General features: G+C 53.9%; 8 protein-coding genes across 8 annotated transcripts; 5 read left to right on the top strand and 3 right to left on the bottom strand.

Moving 5' to 3' along the window:
• Positions 1–1317: 1317 nt before the first annotated feature.
• LTS14_002701 (uncharacterized protein) lies at positions 1318–3132 on the top strand (the record flags this gene model as incomplete). Its single annotated transcript, XM_064835407.1, has 6 exons — positions 1318–2207; positions 2269–2379; positions 2433–2532; positions 2583–2680; positions 2735–2830; positions 2883–3132. The coding sequence occupies 6 exons, from the start codon at positions 1318–1320 to the stop codon at positions 3130–3132; spliced, it is 1545 nt and encodes a 514-aa protein (XP_064697342.1).
• Positions 3133–3275: 143 nt separating this feature from the next.
• LTS14_002700 (uncharacterized protein) lies at positions 3276–4048 on the bottom strand (the record flags this gene model as incomplete). Its single annotated transcript, XM_064835406.1, has 2 exons — positions 3276–3408; positions 3510–4048. 2 exons carry the CDS (start codon positions 4046–4048, stop codon positions 3276–3278), a joined length of 672 nt encoding a protein of 223 aa, XP_064697341.1.
• A 514-nt stretch (positions 4049–4562) lies between these two features.
• On the bottom strand, positions 4563–5783 carry MP65 (Cell surface mannoprotein mp65; the record flags this gene model as incomplete). Its single annotated transcript, XM_064835405.1, has 1 exon — positions 4563–5783. The coding sequence occupies one exon, from the start codon at positions 5781–5783 to the stop codon at positions 4563–4565; it is 1221 nt and encodes a 406-aa protein (XP_064697340.1).
• A 1353-nt stretch (positions 5784–7136) lies between these two features.
• On the top strand, positions 7137–10730 carry smc6 (Structural maintenance of chromosomes protein 6; the record flags this gene model as incomplete). Its single annotated transcript, XM_064835404.1, has 2 exons — positions 7137–10178; positions 10230–10730. 2 exons carry the CDS (start codon positions 7137–7139, stop codon positions 10728–10730), a joined length of 3543 nt encoding a protein of 1180 aa, XP_064697339.1.
• Positions 10731–11647: 917 nt separating this feature from the next.
• Positions 11648–12967, top strand: LTS14_002697 (uncharacterized protein; the record flags this gene model as incomplete). Its single annotated transcript, XM_064835403.1, has 1 exon — positions 11648–12967. One exon carries the CDS (start codon positions 11648–11650, stop codon positions 12965–12967), a length of 1320 nt encoding a protein of 439 aa, XP_064697338.1.
• A 29-nt stretch (positions 12968–12996) lies between these two features.
• Positions 12997–14877, bottom strand: STR2 (Cystathionine gamma-synthase; the record flags this gene model as incomplete). Its single annotated transcript, XM_064835402.1, has 1 exon — positions 12997–14877. One exon carries the CDS (start codon positions 14875–14877, stop codon positions 12997–12999), a length of 1881 nt encoding a protein of 626 aa, XP_064697337.1.
• A 276-nt stretch (positions 14878–15153) lies between these two features.
• Positions 15154–18672, top strand: UTP22 (U3 snoRNP protein; the record flags this gene model as incomplete). Its single annotated transcript, XM_064835401.1, has 1 exon — positions 15154–18672. One exon carries the CDS (start codon positions 15154–15156, stop codon positions 18670–18672), a length of 3519 nt encoding a protein of 1172 aa, XP_064697336.1.
• Positions 18673–20722: 2050 nt separating this feature from the next.
• Positions 20723–22560, top strand: LTS14_002694 (uncharacterized protein; the record flags this gene model as incomplete). Its single annotated transcript, XM_064835400.1, has 2 exons — positions 20723–21049; positions 21106–22560. The coding sequence occupies 2 exons, from the start codon at positions 20723–20725 to the stop codon at positions 22558–22560; spliced, it is 1782 nt and encodes a 593-aa protein (XP_064697335.1).
• Positions 22561–22842: the final 282 nt, after the last annotated feature.

Raw genomic sequence — 22842 nt, 5'->3', positions numbered from 1 at the left:
ACGCTGGCTGTAGACTATCCCCCCTCACTGACTCGTCGAGTATGTCAAGTAGCGAGCAAGTGTGACTGACGAGCTAGTTCCCAGGAACGTCCAATCGCTCGCATCCAGAACCGAGTAGGCCGCCGCGTGAGGAGCGACGTTCTCTTCGTCTCGATAGGCCCTTCTCCTGGCTACAGAACATGCACACTGGCACGTGTATCGGATTCCCTTAGCTCGGGCGTAGCTTACTTGCCCAACCGAGTATGTGAACGACGAAGCCTACTCCATCAGGCAATCCGGCAGCCACAAGCGCCCGTAAGCTCATTGCAGCACGCGCACGGACATATGAGCGTTTTCATAATGGCCTTCCTAATAGCTCGCTCAATGGTACGTGACTCCTCTCGACTCGAGCAAGGTGTTAATTCTAAGGACTAGGTTTCCGGGCACCAGGCCGTCGATTGAAGAAGACTTCGACAACGTCTTCTTTGGCTTCGTCGATGGACCACTGGACTGAGAGGCTGGATTATTCCCGGTTAGGATGAGAACACGCTCATGCCAAGCATATATATATATGCATGGATCCTGCAGCTCACGATGCTGGGTGGGGGAAGTGAAGGCACCAGAGTATCTACACCATCGCGTCCTTGGCGTCTTCGGACTGGCAGGGTCAAGCTCTTGCCGTTGTACATGGCCAAGCACGCACGACCAAATTTCATTTCCGGGAATGAGCGGGCATGGTGCAGAGACTTGGGCTCGAGAAATTGTGAGTGTGCTGGCTGCAATGGGGTATAGTGAGGAGGACATACCATCGCACAGTAACTGCTAGCCGCAAGCTTAGGGATAGTTACCGACGACTATTGCGAGCAGGACTTTGATACATGCGCGTGCTGGCCAAAAAAGTCCGTGAGTGTCCGATCACATCTGGTCTGATTGAACAACCGTGGGGATAAGAGGAGTCGCCTCGACACGGGCTCACATCCTGCCGCGCGTGTCCTGGGTCCAATCTAGCGATGACTGAGCTGAAGTACATGTGTGGTGTGCAAAAGATGTCGAGATGGATGTCTTGATTGATTTGTGTGTTTTGCTAGCGTTTCGTTCTCGTGGAGAAAGCAATGCGGAGTATGTCTGGGGTAGATCAGGAAAACATGCAGCACCAAACCTTGACCATACGCATGCTCCACGGCTTCCCAGAGAGGCAAGCCGGAAGAATCATGAGTGCAGGCTACGATCATGGCGTGGCAATACAGAATCCCAAAACCTGCCAGTTGACGTGACAGACATCGCTCGCCACTCTTCCAGTCGTTCCATCTCTCCAATCCTTCTTGAAAATTACTCACAATGTGGACCTGCTACGGCCGCGGCGCTCCCCTACGAGCCGCAATCTACGTCGCCTGCCTCAGCGCCTTCCTCTTCTTCGGCTACGACCAAGGCGTCTTCGGCGGCCTGCTCCAAAACAAAGACTGGCTCGACACCTTCAACCACCCCCGCGACGTCATAACCGGAATAACGGTCTCGTCGTACTGCCTCGGCGCCCTCTTCGGCTGTATCCTCACCTTCTTCATCGGGGATGTCCTCGTTCGTCGCCAGATGATATGGCTTGCTATGGCGCTGATAATTGTCGGAGCGTCGCTTCAGACATCGGCGCACTCGCTGGTTCTTTTGATCATTGGCCGCGTGATCACAGGACTAGGAACCGGGATCGATTCGAGTACGGTGCCCATGTACCAGTCCGAGTTGGCGAAGAAGGAGGTTCGGGGCCGGCTTGTGTCGTGGGAGATTTGGTTTATTGGATTGGGTATCACAGTGGCTTACTGGATCGTGGGTCCCTTTCCTTGCATGAATGCAATGTGGAGGTATACTGACATGATCAACCAGGACTACGGTTTCTCCTACTTACCCGGCTCAATAGCATGGCGCGTCCCAATCGCCATCCAGCTCGTGTTCGCTGTCATCGTCGTCTTCGTCGTCTGGGGCTGCCCGGAATCTCCCCGTTGGCTGGCCAAGCGTGGTCGAGAGGCCGAAGCCGTCGAAGTGCTGTGTGCAGTCTACGACCTGCAGCCCGATGATCCATACGTGGTTGGTGAGCTCGAGGCGATCCGTGCAGCCCTTGCTATTGAAGGCAAGGAAGGCGGGAATAAGATTTCTGCGCTGTTCAAGCAGGATGCTTTGCAGACGAGACGGAGGGTCATCCTTGCTTGGTTTGGGCTGTTCATGAATCAATGGTCTGGGTGAGTATAAGTCGTCGACTTGATTGAATAAATCCACATCAAAGTTACTAATACACAGCAGTATCAACCTAGTCGTATACTACATGCCTACTGTGCTGGTCGAAAATGTCGGTATGCAGGCTCACCGTGCGCAACTCATCGCTGGCTTCGTCGAGCTCATGTTCGTTGTTGGGTAAGTGCGAGTCACCGCTCACGCATGGAGGGCTAAACTGACATTGCTTCTAGCAATACCCTACCTGCTTTCGCCCTGGACAAGCTTGGCAGGAAGAGAGTCATGATGACTGGCTGTGGTCTACTTTCCTTCTGCATGCTGATGATTTCCGTCGTAAGCCAAGAGTGCTCACTAGTGGCAAAATATTGCTGACCATCTCCCAGCTCCTCTCGTTCGGCAAGGAGAGTACATCTGCGGCATCCATCGCTTTCTTCTTCTTGTATATGCTCATCTTTGGCGCGACAGTCAATGTGGTTCCTTGGTGCGTCATCATGCTCTGCACCCTCTCTGTCAAGCACTAACGATGATGATCCAGGGTATGGGGCCCTGAACTTCTACCGCTTGAAGCCAGAGCAAAGGGGGTGGCTATCAGTGTGAGCTCGCACTGGATGTGGAATTTCTGCATCGTCATGTGAGGTTTCTTCAGTTCCTTATCCTGAGCCCAATCTGACTCGACCCCCTAGGATCACACCAATCCTCATCAACCGTATTGGCTGGAAGACATACTTGATCTTCATGATCCTGCTGGCATTGTTCGTCCCGTTCGTGTGGTGGGCATATCCGGAGACATCTGGTTTAAGCCTAGAGGAGATCGACAATTTGTTCTTGCCTGAGGGCATGAAAAACGAAGTCGTGAGGAGCAACTCGGTCGCAGGTTATGCGAAGGACGTAGAAGCTGGTGAGGAATCTTATGCCTATGAGACCAAAGCTTGATGAGAGCTTGGAAGGCGAGGGGCGGATAGTGGAAGCCTTGGGATGGTAGGGGAACCAATTGCTGGAGGCGCAAGAGGTCGGAGTCCAATCAGTGAGCATGGCGTACCGCTACTCAGAGATTCGCGCGTTGCTTGTGGCATCTTTCACGCTGCTGGTGCATTCGTCAAGGGGACGTATCGAACACCCATATCCTTGGTCTTAGTAACTGTACCATCTTCCTTCTTGTCAATGATATAGATATGTTGTTCAGAATCCTCCTCGACGGGCATGAAGAGACTACGACATATTCGTGTCAGCAACGTCCGCTCACAAACAGGCATGAACAACCTCGCTATCGCTCAGCCTTCATCCGTGCAGAGACATATGCAATTACTCACCGTCCAGGAGCCTTCAGCTGATCAATCAACGCTTGATGGAAGTCCGCAGCCGCTGCACCGACATGTATAGCATCATAAGGCGCCTCCTCCTGCCACCCTAACCTGCCATCAGCCTTGACATACTTAATCCCACCACTCTCCATCAAATCCCTCCCTTCAGCACTCTTCCTTGTATTCTGCACACCCATCTCCACCAGCGGCTGGATATGCTCAATTCCAACAACTTTCCCACCAGGCCTCACTTGCTCAGCAAGCACATGGGTAAGGTACCCCGAACCTGACCCTACGTCTAGTACTCGTGATCCAGGTCTGAGATACGGCAGTAACGACTCGCAAGCTGCAGCGTGCATATGAGGGGCTGAGATCGTGGCGCGGTGGCCAATGGGTTGGGGGGAGTCTTGGTAGGGTGCATGAGGTGCGTAGTGGGCGCGATCGACGGCCAGCATGGCCTGTTTCACTCGATCTTGTTTGATCAGGCCATTGCGTGCGAGGTTCTCTATCAGGGTCTCATTGGTTGAGCCTGAGGATCGCCAGGCCATGCTGAGGGCGCGGATGGCCAAGTTCGTCCGAGGTAGAGATCCCAGGACAGCACGACGTGGGAGGGAGTGGAGTGCAATCGTGATGGTGATCTGGTCTAGTAACTTTAGACGTGATCAGGTAGGCAGAGCGCTAGTTGGGCGCTTGACGGATCTTCGCAGTGCACTCTCCAAGACTGCTCTCGATGTTGGAGAGGACAGGTCGTGTTCGTGTGATTATTACAAGAGCTTTCGTAGCATGAAGCTCGAGCTCCAGATCACGTCACCCGGGCCATGAAAAAGTATAGCAGGCACAACATGAAACGAAGAGCCGAAAGCATTCATTCATTCATCTACATGAATAAGGAAAATTGCGTAAAGGAGTGCATCGACCAAGTAGCGACAAGCGAGGATATGTGGCAAGCAGCCAAAACACCTTTTGTATGCAGATCCCCACCACACATCCTCCTCGGTCTTCAGCATTTGAACACCGCCATCAAAGCACACTGTACACCCTTGCTGGTGGTCATATGCTCGACTACGGCGCGTTCCCATGGATACCCCAATACTGCTCAGCTCCAAAAGTACCCGCATTATTCTGCTTCCAGTAGTCGTTGAAGGCCGAGAACAAGACGACATTGTTCGAGAAAGCGCTCTGAATCGAAGCAATAGCAGCGGCCTGATTCTCCGGACTCGGCACAGCCAGCTTATTTGCTTGGCCTTGCGATGGCCAGCCGGTTTCCGTGATCATGGTGTCCTTGCCACCACAGGCTTGCGAGACACGTTGTGCCTGGCCGAGGACAAATTTACCAGCATCTTGGGCGGTCACACCGCCGTCGAAAAAAGCGTGGCAATTGGCTGCGGCGTAGTCGGATGCTTGGCAGAGTTGCGAATTTGCGATGATGGCGACGAAGGTGTCGACAGTTACTACCTTGCCCTTGTAGCCTTTCGCTTGAAGCATACTGCGAGCTGTCCCGATGGCGCTGACGACTTGGTCTACGCTGAAGCGGCCGCTGTTCACCCCCTCGTTGCCGATGGCGACTGTATCGATGTGGTCAAAGTTGCCATTCGCGGCGTCGATTATATGCTGTACTTCTGTGCTGACTTGAGTGACATCGTAGACACCAGCCATGAGCTTCATGCCCTTGGCAGCGGCCGCATTACCGACTGTCGTAGTCTGCTGGCAATCTGTTCCGTAGATTCTGACCATACTGTATCCAGAAATCTGAGTGAAATCCTTGATTACCTGGTCCTGAGTTTTGCATGAGCCATCGCCGTTATATGGTGAATATGCGATAGAATATCCAGATGCGGCGGAACCAGAGTTTGCTGGAGCAGCTGAGGAGCTTGATGATGCTGCAGAGGATGATGGCGCGGATGGGGATGATGGTGCTGGAGCTGATGGTGCCGCTGGTGGAGGGTTGGAAGTGCTGGGTGCACTTGATGAGGGTACTGGTGGTGCAGGCGGTGGCGAGCTACTGCTGCTCGTTGGTGCAGGCGCTGCTGACGAAGAAGTGGTTGCTGTAGCAGCCGCCGGCACATGGGTCGTAGAAGTTGACGAGCTGGACTGGGTCTCGTAGGAAGTGGAGACTGGCTCTCCCTTGCCATCAACATAGACAACAGCCGCGATATTCGTCACAACATCCACCGCAGTGACCACATCCGCCTCCTGTCGCTGCTGTGCTGCATGCACGTGAAGGCGAGGCGGGTGCGCAGTCGCGGCAGCCAAGGTGGCGACCCAAAGAAGGCCAGCCTTCATTTTCAGGGTGTGATGTCCGTGAAGTTTTGGATATCTCTGTACTGTTATCGGCTTCGTGTCAGCGTTTGTGCTGCTTCGAGGCTGCCGGTATATCGTAAAGGAAGATCGAGTGCAGTGCCGGAACCGGAAAAGCCAATCTCTTTATTCAACGCGGCATTGTCAAAGAGCTCATTGTCTAAATCATGCGAAGGTAATGACCGTGATGTATGCTAGTGCATGAAGTGCAAACGTTCGAGAACTCACAAGCTGGTCATGAGGATGTTCGACGTCTGTCAACAGAAGTCGGCGGCCCTGCGTCTTGAGGAATGCTGATGTCAAACAATAATTGGCGATGCTGTGTTTCAAGGAATGTAAGGGAGCCGACGTGCGGTTGAAAAGGAGCGTGGAGTACAAAGAGTTGCGCTTTGTCTTGGAAGGAATGGCTAGCAGGTCGCTGATCGCTGGAGTCGCAAAGGAGTGTGATGGAGAGATGCAAAAGATGTTGTGAAGAGGTCGCGGTGTCAACAATAACATTTGTCGGCATGCCGGCTCAAGCGCGCCTTCCCTTTGTAGATTGAGTTGTGTAGCGCGATTCTGAAATTCATGCAAGTACAGGCAGCTGAATTGAATTGATGTAACACCTGCCGCACGAACAGTACTGCGCATGGAAGCAGCACAGCACCGTTCCCTCGTTCATGCTGCTTTCACCTGGTGTTTGCCTGTCAGCGATACGTACCATCAAAGCGGTACAGCAGAGTTGCATGTGATAGGCATTCGAAAACAACGACTCGGCTCGAGGTTGCATGAGCTTCAGCAGCTGCAAGCGAATTCGAGTCTCTCAAGTAGAATCCGAGCAGTCGCAGAGCATGGAGTCGATTTGGGCTTATGGGCTCCTTAGAAGCAGGTCCTGGTGCCCTTCCTTCGTCTGGAACCCTCCAGCAATCTTCTTAGTAGAACGCGTGTTCCAAGATGCTACGCCGCCATGGTAGATACCTTAGGAGAGGATGTCGGTCTTAGGTTTCCTCTGTAAAACCGTCCTGCACATGGTGCCAGCTTCATTTTATATCATCCCGGTCGCGTACTGTCTTCTTCCGCAACCTTGACTCTCGTGAACATTTTCCTGCCAAACTTTCTGCTGTCCAGCCGGCGAACGACGCCCCATCGTCAGGCGACGCGTGCACAAGTGGCAGCAGTCTGGACTTTCAACCAGGTATCCATACCATGGTGCCTCGCCTTCTCTAAGTGAAGATGGGAGGGAACAGAGTTTTGCTGGTCGTGGCATGATCGCGCTATGACTAAGCAGGGTCGCACTTTTCTCGCGTGACAACGCGTCACTCGCGTTCCTTCCTCAAGTAGTTGCGAGCATTTGCACACATGAGTGGAGGCATTTTCGCGGCGTTCCGTCGCGAAAACACCTCGGACACTGTCGACACATCGCTGAGCTCCGATCACAGCCCCAACATGTCTTCAGGACAAAAACGTGGACGAGAGGCGAACGACATAGACGGCGAGATCGAGATTGAAGGGGCCAGCTCAGCACTCCGCCATTTCAACCCCAAGCGATCGCGCATCCAACTCGCCACGGACCATGACTCCGAACGTGACGAGGAGGAAGATGAGGACCAAGGCTATCAGAGCGCCGACACACTCTCCATGCCGGATGTGGGCGATCTCGACGACGACGGCGATGACGATGACGGCGATATTGACGAGCTCCGTGCCACACAGATTATTGAGAGGCAGATCAACCAGCACCGCGAGAACATGGCCTCTGAAGCAGGGGTGATCGAGGAGGTCTTCTGCCGGAACTTCATGTGTCACACCAAGCTACGCATCAGGTTTGGCCCATTGATCAACTTCATCATCGGCCACAACGGGAGCGGGAAGAGCGCTGTCCTCACTGCCTTGACTATGTGTCTGGGTGGATCTGCCAGGAACTCGAATCGCGGAAAGAAACTGGAGAGTATGATCAAAGAGGGCGAAGAGAGTGGGTCGCTAGCGGTCAAGATCAAGAATCAAGGTGACGGTGCTTTTCGTCCTGAGCTGTACGGGGATTCGATCACGGTCGAGCGTCACTTCACGCGCGGTCGAGGGGGTGGCTACAAGATCAAGAACGCCCAGGATAAAGTCATAGGCACCAAATCGGCGGATGTGCAGACCATCTGTGATTTCTTCGCCTTCCAGCTGGACAATCCGATCAACGTACTGAGTCAGGACATGGCACGCCAATTTCTTTCCAATAGCACACCTTCCGACAAATACAAGTTCTTTATGCGCGGAACTCAGCTCGAGACGCTCGACCGCGACTACAACCAGATGCAAGAGCTTCTGGAGCAGGTACAAATCAAGCTGAGCAGCCGCAAGGAGGATATCGATGTTTTGAACGATCGCTTTACCAAGGCCGAGTCAAGGAAGCGCCGCCTCGACGAAGTCAGCAGGCTGGGAGAAAGGCTAGCGGATCTGAAGAGACAGCATGCGTGGATCCAAGTCGGCGAGCAAGAAGACATACTAGAGCGCTATGTCAGAGATCTAGGAGAGGGCGACCAAACTGTCCGAGAAAAGGAGGGAGCAGCGGAGACAGTGTCTGGAGCATACGACGGCCACGACCAAGCTCATGAAGCTGCCACGCGCCGACTCGACGACCTCAAAAACGATCTCACTCCTATACAAGAGCGCCGCAATGCAGAAAAGGAGAATCATCGTGTCGCCAAAGCGACTATGGAAGGGACACACCATGAACAGGCGATCATCCGTGAACACTTGAAGAAGGCCAAGGCACTTATGTTGAAGCTGGAGCAGGATGTGGCTAACGAGACCGCACGTATTGCTGGCGCAGAAGGAGCGGAGTACACTGCCCGACTGGGAAGATTGGATGAGCTCAAGGCGGTCGTCCAGGAGAAGAAGGTTGAGCAGAGCACACATGCTGAGCAGCAGACTGGCTTCCTGCAAAACAAGGAGGAGGCGGCACAGTCGTACGAGTCTACTAGACAGCCATTGGACAGGGAACGCGATGCACAGAGAAACGCAGAACGTAGGCTGGCTGACTTGCAGCAGTCTCAAGGTCTTCCATTCGCCGGATATCGACCGAACATCGAGCAACTGGTGAAGGCTGTCAATCAGGAGAGCCGGTGGCGACAGAAGCCAGTTGGCCCGATGGGACGGCATGTTAAGCTGCTAAAGCCGCAATGGTCGTCACAGCTCGAGAAGACCTTTGGAGGTGTCCTGGAATCGTTCATCGTCACCAATGCCGAAGATCAGAAAATGTTCCGCGATCTAGCACGACGTGTGAAATGTGATGTGCCGGTTTACATTGGCAATGCCGAGCCTCTGGATACCAGCGACAAGATGCCCGAGGATACCTCGCTCGACACGATCTTGAGCGTCCTGACTATTGATAACGACCTCGTGCGGAACCAACTTATCATCAACCAAGCTATTGAGCAGACATTGCTGATTGAGGGCCGCGAACAAGCTGGCCGCATTCTATATTCTGGTGGTGCCAGGCCCCGCAATGTTCGAGCTGCGATCTCACTGGGTAACAAGATTGGTGCTGGAGTCCGTCAAGAGTACACAAGGTCTGGGCAAGCCAAATCGAGTTTCATTGAGCCATGGACTGGTCACGCACGGATGCAGGTCGACAAGCAAGAGCAGATCCAGCATCAGCGTCACGTTGTGGATCAGCACAAGAGAGCATTCGACGTGGCTCAACGGGACAGCAACGAGAAGCGCGACGCGGTGGTCAAAGCCGACCAAGACTTAACGCGGTGGAGCCGAGAGGCCGCCAAGTTGAAGAGTAACGTTCAGCGAGCTGAAGACGCTGTCGAGGAGCAGGATAACGAGATTGAGAGCACACGTATACAGGACGGAAAGCTACAGGAGCTACAGCGTCAGCTGGTCGAGGCGAAGGAAGAGAGGGAGGCCCACGAGCGCTCGTACGGAGACGTGGTCGTCCAGAAAGATCTCCAGGGTGCTGCCAGGCAGGCTGCGAAAGCCAGTCTCGATGTTGCAGAGCAAGAACTCAACGAGAAAGCTGCCCATATCGCTAAAGCCGAAGAACGTTCTGGAAGGCTGCACCACGATCGTCACGATGCATTGCTCGCCAAGAATCGCGCGTTGGAGGAGATCGATGCCGCGAAGGTCCGAGTTACCCAGCTTGAGAAGAGGCGCGATGACCAGCAGGCAGTTGTGGATGAATTTAATGCAAAGGCTTCTGAAATCTCCAGGCGGGTGCCGATCGACGAAGGTATGACACCGCACAAGCTTGACGAGACCGTGGAGCGTGTCGAGAGGGAAGTCAAGAATCAGGAGCGCCTCGCTGGTGGCACGAGGGAGGAATTGACGTTGGCGTGGCAGAAGGCGAGAGAGGAATATGAGAATGCTAAACATGTCCTGAGTGAGATGAAGCAGCTTGCTGATGTAAGTACCATATTTGGGATCTCCACAGCTCTTGCTAATGATGCGTCGCAGCTCCTGGGCAAAGCCCTCAGTTACCGTCGATATCGATGGGGCATGTTCCGCAGGTACATCGCCTACCGCGCCCGCACTATGTTCAAATACCTCCTCTCGGAACGCCAATTCCGCGGCCACGTCGTCATGTCCCACCCAGCCAAGACTCTCGACATCGCTGTGGAGCCCGACATGTCCAAGGCCTCAACCGAAGGCCGCGAAGCCCGCACCTTGTCGGGCGGCGAGAAGTCCTTCTCCACTATCTGCCTACTGCTGTCCATCTGGGAGGCCATGGGTAGTCCCATCCGATGTCTGGATGAGTTCGATGTCTTCATGGACTCGGTCAATCGGGCTACGAGTATGGGCATGATGATCAATGCGGCGAGGAGGAGTGTGGGGAGGCAGTTTGTGCTTATTACGCCGCAGGCTATGGGGAATGTGGAATTGGGGGATGATGTGCGGGTGCATAAGATGAGTGATCCGGAGCGAGGACAGGGTGTTCTTCCTTTTACGCAGAGCTGAGTGGTGGGTACATGGGATCGCAACGGCATTCATGACTTCTTTTCTTGCTGGAAGCGCTTTGGGACTTGCTACTGTACTGATTCTTGCGATGTGGGCGTTCTGCTTTGAGCATTTACCAATTTCTGTGATACCCAGCATAGCTATCGATCATATCAGGTAGCTAAGGAGAATGATGCGAGCATGAGACGCTAATCGAGATACATCGTGGAATAGAGAGCCGAAAGTGCACGCAGATTGTCCTGAAAGGTGGCTGAAAGTTTTGCTGATCCCTCGACCACAATCACTATTGTTTCTGCTGCGAATGTTGACCTTTGGCCCCAGTCAGAACAGGATCATGGCCGCATCAAATATGGGTCGGCACATGCCCATAGCATCAGTGGTACTCGTCGGCGGCGGCATTTTTGTTACTGGGAAGCCGAGCATGAAACTCACGGTCCGCGCGCTCGACGACTACTACAGAATGGGGAAGGCCAACCTCATTTTGGTCTTGTTCGAGGTCATCTATTAGCTCGCCAGGGTTCTCGTTGGCGGAGTTGATGTGGTTCACACCCTCAGTTGGCTCGGCCGTCATTGACGAACAACTTCGTGCTGATCATCCTCACACAACGACCAACAGTACTTCCAGACCTTCAAGCGCACTTCAGTTCTTCGAGATGGATGCCAGAGTCATAGCATCTGAGGTAGATAAGGGACGATGTTCTGATGCTGAAGCTGCCACAGGAGAGTTCATACTGCCTTCCTTGGCCCCGCACGAGCAGGTGGCGAATCGTGGCCAGCCAACTCCGATGGTCACCAATGCCGAACACCATCACGACACCGCAGTCACGACCTGAGAAAACCGCCAAGGGAGTCGATTGATAATGCTTCCGTGGCATATATATGTGCCATAATGATGACCACAAGCACAAGACACCACAATGCCACTTACTACCACCTTGAGACGCATTAGCGTCAGTGCCGCTCTTCGAAGGTCATCCAAAGCTAGTGTCGAGACGACCCGGATCGAAGACAAAATCGAAGCAGAGTCCAAGGATGCAAAGCAAGACGCCGTCAAACCACCAGTCATCTTATCCCTGCCAACCGAGCTCTGGGCTCAGATCTTCACCTCACTCAGCTTCAAGGACATCTGTAGCATACGTCTGACTTGCAAAGACGGATATGGACTGGCGAGCGAAGGCGATATACTGCGGGAATGGGCGCACACGGAGGATCACATAGGAGCGCACCTCCTTAGGCTCTTCCCTTGCACTCCTCCGATCCGCCTTGACTATGTCGCCAACCAACTCAAACGCAAGGACATCACCAGTGATACAGCAGCTCGATACACAGCTTACATCTACAAGAACGTCATCCGCGTCTCACTATCACGGGTAATACCTCATTTCAGCGAGACAAAAATAAGATGCGACTTCGTCTTCGTGGCAGCACGGATGCAGCAGCGCATGATCCCCCTGCTGCAAACTCTCCAGCACTATCTCGAATCCCTCGCAACTATCATCGTGAAGCTATCTGAGCAGCGTGCCTCGCAGCCTGGTTCTCGAGCACTCCATCTCAGCTACGCCGAGGCCGAGCAGAAGCTGCTCTCCAGCTACGACCCAGAACATCTCAGCCAAGTCTATCGCCTCTGGTGCTTCATGACATGGATGTCCAACCAGATCCACAACCGGCCCTCGTACGCAGGAGGCTTCGAGCGAGCTGTGCGTGGATGGCTGGTAGACCCTATGCAGAGTGCGGAGCTGGACCTGGCACTTGTACTCGGTGGCGGTCTGAGAGTGGTTCGAGAGTCGCTTCGTCTGAATACCTTTAAAGACCGCCGAAGTATGCTTGAGCGGAGGATGAAGCAGTTGAGGCCTGATAGTAATGTTCGATGGGAGGAAGCTTGGAAGAAGAATGGAATGGTTTCGCCACGCAGAGATGTGGCGTCGAGAGCACTGCAGACTACGGTTGAGCCTGGGCAGGTGTTTGCTAGTGGTGCACGGGCTGTGTTGCTGGAGGCAGGGATGATGAGCCGTGACAGCAGTGCTTTCGTGGGGACAGTGGACCAGTGTACTGAATTCCTTCGCGACATGGCTGGCTACGATCTCTTGCATGTCTTACCACCGGAGCAGCTCCCGGATGAAGAATCGGGAGACGGCCTGGATGACGAACGCGAGCGAGATACAGAGGGTCGAGATCGTTGTTTGAACTGTGAACGCTACGGACATCAAGCAGGCGACTGTCCTGATGCTGTGCGATGATGAATTAATACATGGTCTCGCTTAGCACTTCACTTCGAGAGTGCAGCGTCCGCTTGAGGGATAGCACCCAGAGCGTAATCAAACACCTTTCTTATCGTCACTTCGTCCTCCAGCCCTATGCTGAACCGTACGAGTGTAGCCTCACACCCGAATTGTGCCGCCCAGTCCAGTTCATTGTAATGAGCCAAGATCACGAAAGGCGAGCTCAGCGTAAAATTGGTGCCGAGACTCGGTCCCTTTTGCGTTTCAAGGTAATCGTAGAAGACTTGCGCATCTTCCATACGGTGGAAAGTGCAGCTCAAAAGTCCTCCGTAGCCGCCATTCGGCAGCTTACAGTTGTCGTAGAAATGTTTCGTTGGGCTGTACTTTGGATAATGGACTTGCTTTACCGCCGGATGTGCTCTCAGCATATTGGCCACAATCTCGGCATTGACGTTGATGCGATCAGTGCGTAGGATGAAGTCACGGCTATTACGCTCGAGGTAGAGTGCGTCTTCCTCGAACATCTTGTCCTCGTATTCGGTCTCCTGGACTTGCTTGAGCTTTGAGTAGTAAGGTAATTGCGGATTGAGGATCATTGAACCGCCCATGACGTTGCCGTCACCACTGAAGATCTTGGTCAGGCTGCTAAAGACCACATCGGCGTATGGTAAGACGTTGATGTTGAGGAAATTGCCAATGGTCTCGTCGACGACTACAGCAAAGTCGTACCTGTCAGCGAGCGCACGGATGCGCTTGAGATCGGGTGTGCGTAGCAAGGGGTTACTTGGGAACTCGCAGAATAAAGACAGTAGCTTCTCGCCTGACTGTAGTCGACGTTCAAGGTCGTCCAATTCTTCTGCAGAGCCGTATCCGTAGAATGTCACTCCAGGTCCAAATTTCTCCAGTACCTTCAAGGTATCGACGTATGGGAAGCCGTACATGATACTGGGCATCTCCCCGCGTGCTGTACGAAGTACACGGTGGGCGTGGAACATGGCGTTCATACCCATTGGGTAGAGGTAGATGTCGTCAACAGAGAAGCCAGGTACTTCTCGGTCGCGTTGATTCGTGTTTTCGTCGGGCTTCGTTTCTAGCGAGTGTGGCAGCTCTACGTTCGCTGTCAAGGAGCCTGCAATACGCCGCCTCACCGCAAGCTTAGCGTTCTGAGCTAATGTGATGTCGAGATTGCGGCCGAAGCGTTCTTCGACGAACAGTGCTGAGTCCGGTACACCATTCTCAGTCGTGCCATTGCCGTTCGACTTGTCCTCCTGACTAGTGCTGCCGCCATGTCCGTTCGTATCTTGGGGAGTGCCATGGTCCAAGGACATCGGCCTCTGATACCTTCGTGGACCTTTGGACAAGCGTGGCGTGTTGGGTTGAGATAGTGTGCTACGCTCTACCATCGACCCATCGTCAAAAGCCTTCTGACAGAACTCGGCGTGTCGGCTTGACATTCCCTCGCCAGTGTGCTGCCAGAATACTTTCGCTGTTGGCCAGAGCTCCTTGGGATATACTACAGCAGTGGCTCGCGGTAGCACTCGTTTCAGGCTTGCAGATGGGATCTTGTCCGGATGAGGAATGAAGTCCAGGGACCTGATGCTAGTCGCATCCACGCCAGGATTCTGTTGTATTAAGAACTCAACACACCGTCGACCACAGCTAGCAGTAGGAAACAACATTGCTTTCTCCGTTTCAAGATCGCCTTGCTGCTGGACAATTGAGGTGGCGAGCCGATCAATGGACTTGTGGATGAAGAAGCGTGGATAGCCGCATTGCATCTTGTCAAGTACCCAACGCTCTCCCTCCTCGTAGGCCACATTTGACTTCCATGTTGGCAAGGAGACACTGACTGCGTGTGGCGTGTTTGGAGGGACTGTGTCGCCTACGGTCTGATTCCATGGTAGCGGAGTTGCGAGAAGTCCAGGCATGACACTACGAACTGGTCTGTGAAGGAAATTGCTCAGATCGAGTCTCAGAAAGCTTATGGTGTCCGTTTGTGTCGGTCTTGGATTGTGAACAAGTCATCCCAATGCTTCATGCGAACTCAGGATGCGTGGAGTCATTCGGCGCTAAACAATTTTTATCTCCGCAAATGTCATGCACGAATCCCTGCTCACTCACGTGCTTGTGAGCAAAAAGTTCGTAGTCTGCTATTACTACGCCGAGTGCTTCTGTAGGTTGTGATCGCGGCATATACATGTGCGATGGCAGACAGAGCGATGAAGAGACGCAAGGTGGAGCATACGCCGTCAGATGATGAGGCGGACGATGCATCGTTTGCTTCCTTTGGCGACGGCGAGGACGAGACGGCGCAGGAGGATAGCATGGCGGCGGAACAACGAGCATTGCCTGAAGACGACGAACGGTCTTTACACCAGGAGAGAATTGAGGACGACCTCGACAGTGAGACGGAAGTAATAGCAGATGAGACCTCAGACTCTGGCGAGGACGTGGACATGGTTGACGATGAGGACGACGAACATTCCGCGCACAACGCTGTAGTGTCAAAGCAGGACATCAAAGCCAAGCAGAACAGGAATACGTCAATGGCGAAGAAGCAAGTTCCTAGCAGTGCTTTCACAGCAGGGACGTTCAAAAGCAACATGTTCAAGCTGCAGGTAGACGAACTTCTTGCACAGATCAGACCGAGACGTGGGAAGCGCGAAGAGGCTGTTGACCAAGCACTCCACGCGCTGAAGACCACGTTCGACTCCATGGAACCAGTGGCGCCACTCAGTGTATCTGAGGCACGGCGCAAACTCCTCACGACCAGCAAGGTCAGCGTACCTTTTCCCTCGCCTGGACCACCCAAGGATGCCAAGTACACACTGCAACATGCCAAGCCTGCAGGTATCAATGTAGTGGGCAGCTATCCTCTGAAGACCAATAGCAGGACGGACACAGTACTGAAGGTAGACATGATGGTTGCCATGCCGAGTGCCTTATTCCAGGAGAAGGATTATCTGAACTACCGATACTTCTACAAAAGAGCCTACTATCTTGCTTGTCTTGCGGCCGCGATACAATCTGCGCACAGGGACACATACGAAGTGCAATTTTCGGACTTTCGTGGCGACCAGCTGAAGCCTGTACTGGTTATCGTTCCCAAGGCACCGCAATCTTCTGTTAACGATGAGATCAAGCCGGCGGCGAAGTGGCGTATCAACGTTATGCCATGCGTAAACTTGGATGTCTTCTCGGCTAGCAAGCTATTACCTACCAAGAACTGTATAAGAAACACAGAACAAAGCTCGGATCTCAAGCCTACACCACTTTACAACTCATCGTTACGATCAGACATGCTCCTGGCCACCTACCTCGAGGTCATACATGGTGTCGCTGGTAGATGTGAGGCCTTCCGTGATAGCTGTCTACTTGGTGCAACCTGGCTACAACAGCGCGGCTTTGGCTCAGGCATTGCAGATGGTGGGTTCGGTAACTTCGAGTGGGCTGCTCTGATAGCTAGCATGCTACAGGGTGGTGGCCCGAACGGCAAGCCGCTGTTAAGCGATGGCTACAGCAGCTATCAGCTCTTCAAGGCAACACTCCAGGCACTGGCAGTACGCGACCTGAGCAAGCAAGCCTTGGTAATTGCGCCGGGTAATATCAAACCTGTTGGAGATGGCTCGCCAATGGTATGGGATGGTGCGAGACATCACAACATTCTGTACAAAGTCACGCCGTGGGCATATGCACAACTTCGTCAGGAGGCGAAGCTCACAATCACAACCCTTGGCGATCAACTCTACGACGGTTTTGACAGCACGTTCATCACAAAGAAGAAAGATGCCATGACGCGGTTCGATGTCTCTGTCAATATCTCTCTACCGAAGAGATCTTCACCGGATCAACCAGAAGATATTCGTGTACAGCTTGCGCGAATGCACGACGTATTGAAGCGCGGCTTGGGTGACCGTACAACCCTCATTGCACTCAAGCCTACCCTTCCTCCTCCTTGGCAATTAGGCATGACGAAGTCCGAATCACGACCCCGAGTAATCACACTTGGCTTTGTGGTAGATCCTGATAATGTCCACCGCACCGTTGACCACGGCCCTTCTGCAGAAGCCAAGGCAGAGGCAGCGGCGTTCCGTACCTTCTGGGGCGACAAAGCTGAGCTACGCCGTTTTAAAGACGGCAGTATCACTGAATCACTCATCTGGGCAGCTGGGGAAGACGGCCAAACTATCCTGGAGCAAATCGTCCGCCATCTGCTTGCCAAGCATTTCAGCCTAGTGACGGAGGGCGTGAGCTTCTCGGCCAAGGACTTTGCGAGCTTGCTTCGTCATGGTGCTCGTACGGCTAATTTTCAGCCGCTTCTAGAGGCCTACAAGCAAATGGAGATGGATGTTCGAGGTCTCGAAGCCTTACCATTGAGTATCAGGCACATCATGCCTGCCGATGGGCAGCTTCGATATGCGTCAATACGACCGCCAGGCGTTGCTGCGGCAGGCGAGAAGGGACTTCCAGCGCAAGTCACTATACAGTTCGAGGGTTCTACTCGATGGCCAGACGACGTTGTCGCCATCCAGCGCACCAAGATCGCTTTCTTACTCAAGTTGAGCGAGCTATTGCAAGAAGCGAATGGCGGCATCACTGCCCGCATCGGACTCGAAAACCAGCATGAAGACATACTCAACCAGGGGTTTCTTGATATCGTCTACGAGTCTGGCGCTGCCTTCCGTATGCGCATATACCACGACCGAGAGCAGACGCTCCTTGAGCGACAACTCAAGGACAACAATCTTGCACCCTCTGTCAAGGAAGCTGCAGCACAGGCGCTGGCTAAGCATAAACGTGACTACATCCGCAGACCGGCACAGACGCAAGCTATTTCGCGCATGTGCACTCGCTACCCTGCTCTCAGTGGGACGATCAGACTGTTCAAGAAGTGGTTCAGCTCTCATCTGCTCAGCAATCATATTGCGGAGGAGGTCATCGAGCTAATCGCCATCCGAACCTTCGTGCAGCCATGGCCGTGGGGTGTGCCATCAAGTGTGCAGACTGGCTTTCTTCGCGCCCTGCACTGGCTAGCTCGCTGGGACTGGCGTGCTGAACCACTCATCGTGGACCTGAGCGGTAACGACGAGCTGAAGCTTGCCGATGGCCAAGGTATGCGGACCAGGTTCGAGGCATGGCGGAAACTGGACCCGAGCCTCAACCGGATCGTGCTATTCGCCGCGACCAATCTGGATCCAGATGGCACGACGTGGACAGATGGGCATCCTCAAAGAGTGGTTGCCGGCCGTATGACTGCTCTCGCCAGGTCAGCTTGTGCGCACATCGAGGAGCAGCAGAGTGCGCTACAGCCTGCGAGTCTCTTCGCGAGCTCACTCTCTGACTACGACTTCGTGTTGCAATTGGACACTGGGAGGAAACGGTCCAAAGCGGTGGCGTACAAGAACCTCGAGCTTGCAGCGGTGGATGATGACACCTCGATCGGCTACAACGCAGCTGAGCTGTTCCTATATGAACTTGAAAGCCTCTACGGATCCGCGATCTTGTTCTTTCATGGCGGGCAGGAGCGCTCAATCATTGCCGGCTTATGGAGTCCGGGAACCTCACAACGGAACTGGAAGATGAACCTACCGTACTCTACCATTCCTAGCAAGTCCTCCAAAGAAGTCGGGATCATGGCGAAGGTCAACCGAGAGGGCATCCTGTCAGATATTGCAAGGCTCGGCGGTGATCTGATCGAGAGCATCGAGGTAAATGCTAGATAGACTCACAATCGTCTTTGACTACTACTCTACTTTACTTCTCAATAACACTGTAGCACTTTCTTCCTTGTGCATACCTGTAGCTGCCACCTCTCCATGTGCGCAGCGATACCCGGTATCGTGTTAGCCGAACCTTAGCAACCTTTTACCTGAAGCAGGCAGTGCCGGGATGTAGCTCAGGAGCAGTAAGCGCTTAGAGCCCGCGCGGTGCTACCTCTGTGCAGTATAGCGAATCCAGAGTGTCGTAAATCGTGGCGCCCGTTTCCGCAGGTCGAGCTCAAGGGAAGTGCCGATGGGGTTACGGCGGCCACCGAAAGCTGCACCAAGATGCAATGCTGCAGGAGCAAAACTGGCATGGCTAGCATTGTCTCAGAGAGATGGAGGCCCCGTGCGATTGCCCGAATCGCCCCGTCAACCTGGAGCATTCTTGTCTCACGATGGTGTTTTCAGTTCCGATGCTGCATCATTAACTGTCTCGCACACATTGCACTGCTGCGCAGCTCTCCGGGTACGGCACCGCGTAGCAAACTCTGGTAGATGATAAGGTTTGGGTCACTCTATCGCGTGAGTCGCGCATCGCTGGTTCGAACTTCGGCTGTTCATTCAATATCAGGAACACAGACAATCGGGTGGTCCTGCCCCACCGGATCGAGTGAACATCCACGACATCCGTACGGCGGCCGAACGGTAGGAGATGGACGCGAAGAACGGGAGGCCGAATACCCGCGTGCGCGACCAGAAGAGCGGTTTGATGTCCAAATAGGGCGAAGCAATCTCTTAACTCCCCGCTACTGGGCTGTGCGCATGCCTGTGCGGGCGGTGAGTAACGGCGACGCAGCAGTCCTCAGCTCCCCGGCCTAGCATCGAGGATTGCTCTCACCGATGAGAGCGGCGACCCTCGGGGCCAAGAATCTAAACACAATCTTGCTGCTGCTGCTATGCACGTAGTAGGCATATGCAGCGATGTATACCCGACTGACGTTATGTGCCCACTTTATTGGCGTGCCCAGGAATTCTGACAGTTTGCTTTGGTGGAGCTCTTGGCCCCTCGTGCCAGAAATTGCTTGATGTTGCTCTGCCGATTGGTAGAATGTTTCGGCATAGCATCATGGAGTAGCCGGCAGTGCGGGTGGAAGGTTTCGTTCGGTGGCAGAGTCAAAGTGAACACAACGATAAACGCTTCTCCAACTTCCCGCCTTCTAGACAACCAGACAACCAGACAATGCGTGTCTTGGATTCTCGTGTCAGCTGGTCTTGGCAGTAAATGTCACCGTACCAAGTTACTTTGTGGGATGCATATGCGCCTAGAGGCGAGGTGCATCGAAGGGTCCACACAGTGCTATATCTGGCTCGTCACAATGTCCCCGATTGTGGCGATTCTTGAAGACGGAAGCTGGCAATTCGTCCCCACCTGTAGGAGAATTCTTGGTGGCTGATCGTCCCTTGTGTCGATCTGCGCAGGAGGGAGAGCTGTGCGAGCATGCCCTCGGTCCTGCGTTGTGGTCGTTCTGAAGGTAATGACACACAGCACAGAAGCTGCTGTTCGCCGGTACGCCTGATGTCAAACAGCGTGGCCAGACGTGCAAGCATGCTCCCCGGACAGGCCAAACAGAAAGGAGAGCTGGGAGATGACTGAGATACCTAGCTCTGGTCCTAAATTAGTACGAAAGTTAGGGGCATCAGCCAACCAGCTGTCAGACGTCGCGTGGCTAGCGCTAAGCATAAGCGAAATCTCCTGCACCGCGAAGGAATCAAGGCTTGATAGACGGCTCCCCGAACTGCATTTGGCTGTGCCCAAACAAGGCAAGGCGAGCACAATGTTACCGCTTTCAGGAGATCGGCCAATTGTGTCAGCCTTTCACATGGCTGTGTTGTGAGCTTGAGCCCTGGGAGGAGTGGGCGGACTGGCCGCTCAGATCAGTGGACAAGGTTCCACGCTTCCATGTATATAGGCCTTGCCCCCTCCCATCGCTTCCGGCCTTAACCTGGCCTGCACACACACCTGTCCTTCACGACACCACCCTCCACCTTACCCTCCACTCTCTAATCTACCATGGAGTCAATCAAAGCCAGTGCAGAGCAGATGATGTATAACGTCGACAACGCCACAGCCAACATGGACAGCATGTCGCCTATTCCAAGTGGCTTCTCTCTTTACCAGCCTCGCGTGGCAATTGGGTTTGCTCTCATCGTTCTGATCGTTCTCGCGCGCATATTCGGTGCCGGCAAGCCTAAGCTACCAGCTGGAGTGAAGCCACTGCCACGACAATTCGGTCTGCCATATGCTGGTCGATTCTGGGACGTTCCTGGACCTGGTATTGAGGCAGCATGGCATTTCGGTGATTTGCACAAGAAGATGGGTCCCATCTACGAGTGGAAGGTCAGTGCAAGCATGGACGCGTTGAACGCCTCAAATCGTACTGACATGACTTGCAGGTGATGGGCACAATCCACATCTGGGTCGAGACCGACAAGATTGCCAAGGACCTTTTCGTTACCCGCCAACAAAACTACTGCGATCGTAACGAGCTCCCAGCCGCCATCGGTGTAAAGGAGGGCTCTGAGATCCTTCCTCTCATGGGATATGGCGAGCAGTTCCGCCGCTACAAGAACTTCATGCACTTGATCATGCGTCACGCCCACCCCAAGGAGTTTTATGGCTGGCCCGCTCAAGAGAACAAGAACACCCTCCGCCGTATTCTTGAGAAGCCAGACAAGTGGTCCGAGGCCGTCATTGTTCACTGCGCTCGTGCGATTGCCGGAACGGCGTGGGGCAACCCGCGAGCTGGCAGCAACCTGCTCACCATCATCCCGATCATTCTCAAGAACGTTTCGCCCGCTGGTCCTATCATCAACAAGCTTACCTTCCTTTCCAATCTTCCAGAGTCGATCTCGCCATGGAAGCAAGAGGAGGCCATGCGCAAGAAGCAGATGAGCGACGCGTTCATGGAGCCTCTCGAGGACGCTGTCAAGCGCTCCAAGGAGGGTAACCTCGAGGATTGCTGGAGCAAGATCTGGGTCGGCAAGGAGAAGGGCTCTGAGCATCTCGACTTCTACGAGGCCGCTCACGCCATCGGCTCCAGCTCTTTCGTCGCCATTGCTACCGTTGGTGGTCCTCTCCACGCTTTCTTCCTCGCCATGTGCCACTACCCGGCATGGCAAGAGAAGGCACAAGAAGAGCTCGACCGTGTGTGCGGCAACCGTCTCCCAACAATGGAAGATATGCCCAAGCTCCCCGTCCTCCGCGCTACTGTCAAGGAAATCGTCCGATGGCGACAAGCCACTCCTCTCGGCGTACCACACGTCGCCATCGAAGATGATGTCTACGAGGGCTACCACATCCCCAAGGGCGCGATCCTGCACGCCAACCACTACCTGATCAGCCGAGAGGAGAGCACATATCCTCGCGGTGAGGAATTCATCCCCGACCGATGGCTCGATCCATCTTACCCAACCTACAAGGAACCTCTCAGCGAGTTCCCCAACTTCCGCGGTGACCGCGCTTTTGGCTACGGCAACCGCAGCTGCCCCGGCATCGACCTCACCTCCAACGAACTCCTCACCCTCATCGGCTCCCTCATGTGGGCGTTCGAGATCAAGCGTCCCGAGGGCCGTTACGGTGCCGATGCACCTCTGCCATGGTACGAGACCGCTCCATGGGTCATCACCATGACCAAGCCCTTCAAGTGCGACATCAAGTGCCGCAGCGAGGAGAAGCGTCGCTATATCATGACCGAGGGTCACGAGGACACCAACCTCATCATCGACAGCGAGAAGCAGCGCAAGAGCAAGTGGGACGTCAAGCGCCAACCCGGTGAGGACCTCTTCCGATGGGACGGTCTCACTGAGCAGGCACCTATCGTCCCCAGGACATACGCCGAAGGCATCTAGATGATGATTATTAGATCGTTGGTAACGATAGGAGTTTACATTGATGAGGATGGGGGTATGATTTTCTTCACGAGCATTTAGCGATGGTCCAGGTTGGGAAGGCACCGGATCTGAGGAGTCTCGGTTGACGGCATTTATGATGGTGCGACCTTGATGTCGCATTGAATTGCGCTTCTTGTAATGCTTATTTAGCGACACGCATATCCATCTTTTCGACTTCTACATTGCGATCTACTTTCCCTTGTCCACCAGTGCTTGTCGGTGTCTCATTGGCTGATAAGA

This window comes from Recurvomyces mirabilis, assembly GCF_035927965.1.
Source record: "Recurvomyces mirabilis strain CCFEE 5264 chromosome Unknown scaffold_5, whole genome shotgun sequence".
NCBI classification, from domain to species: Eukaryota; Fungi; Ascomycota; class Dothideomycetes; order Mycosphaerellales; family Teratosphaeriaceae; genus Recurvomyces; species Recurvomyces mirabilis.
Note: the sequence above shows the minus strand (reverse complement) of the source record. Positions and strands in the feature narration are given on the sequence as shown.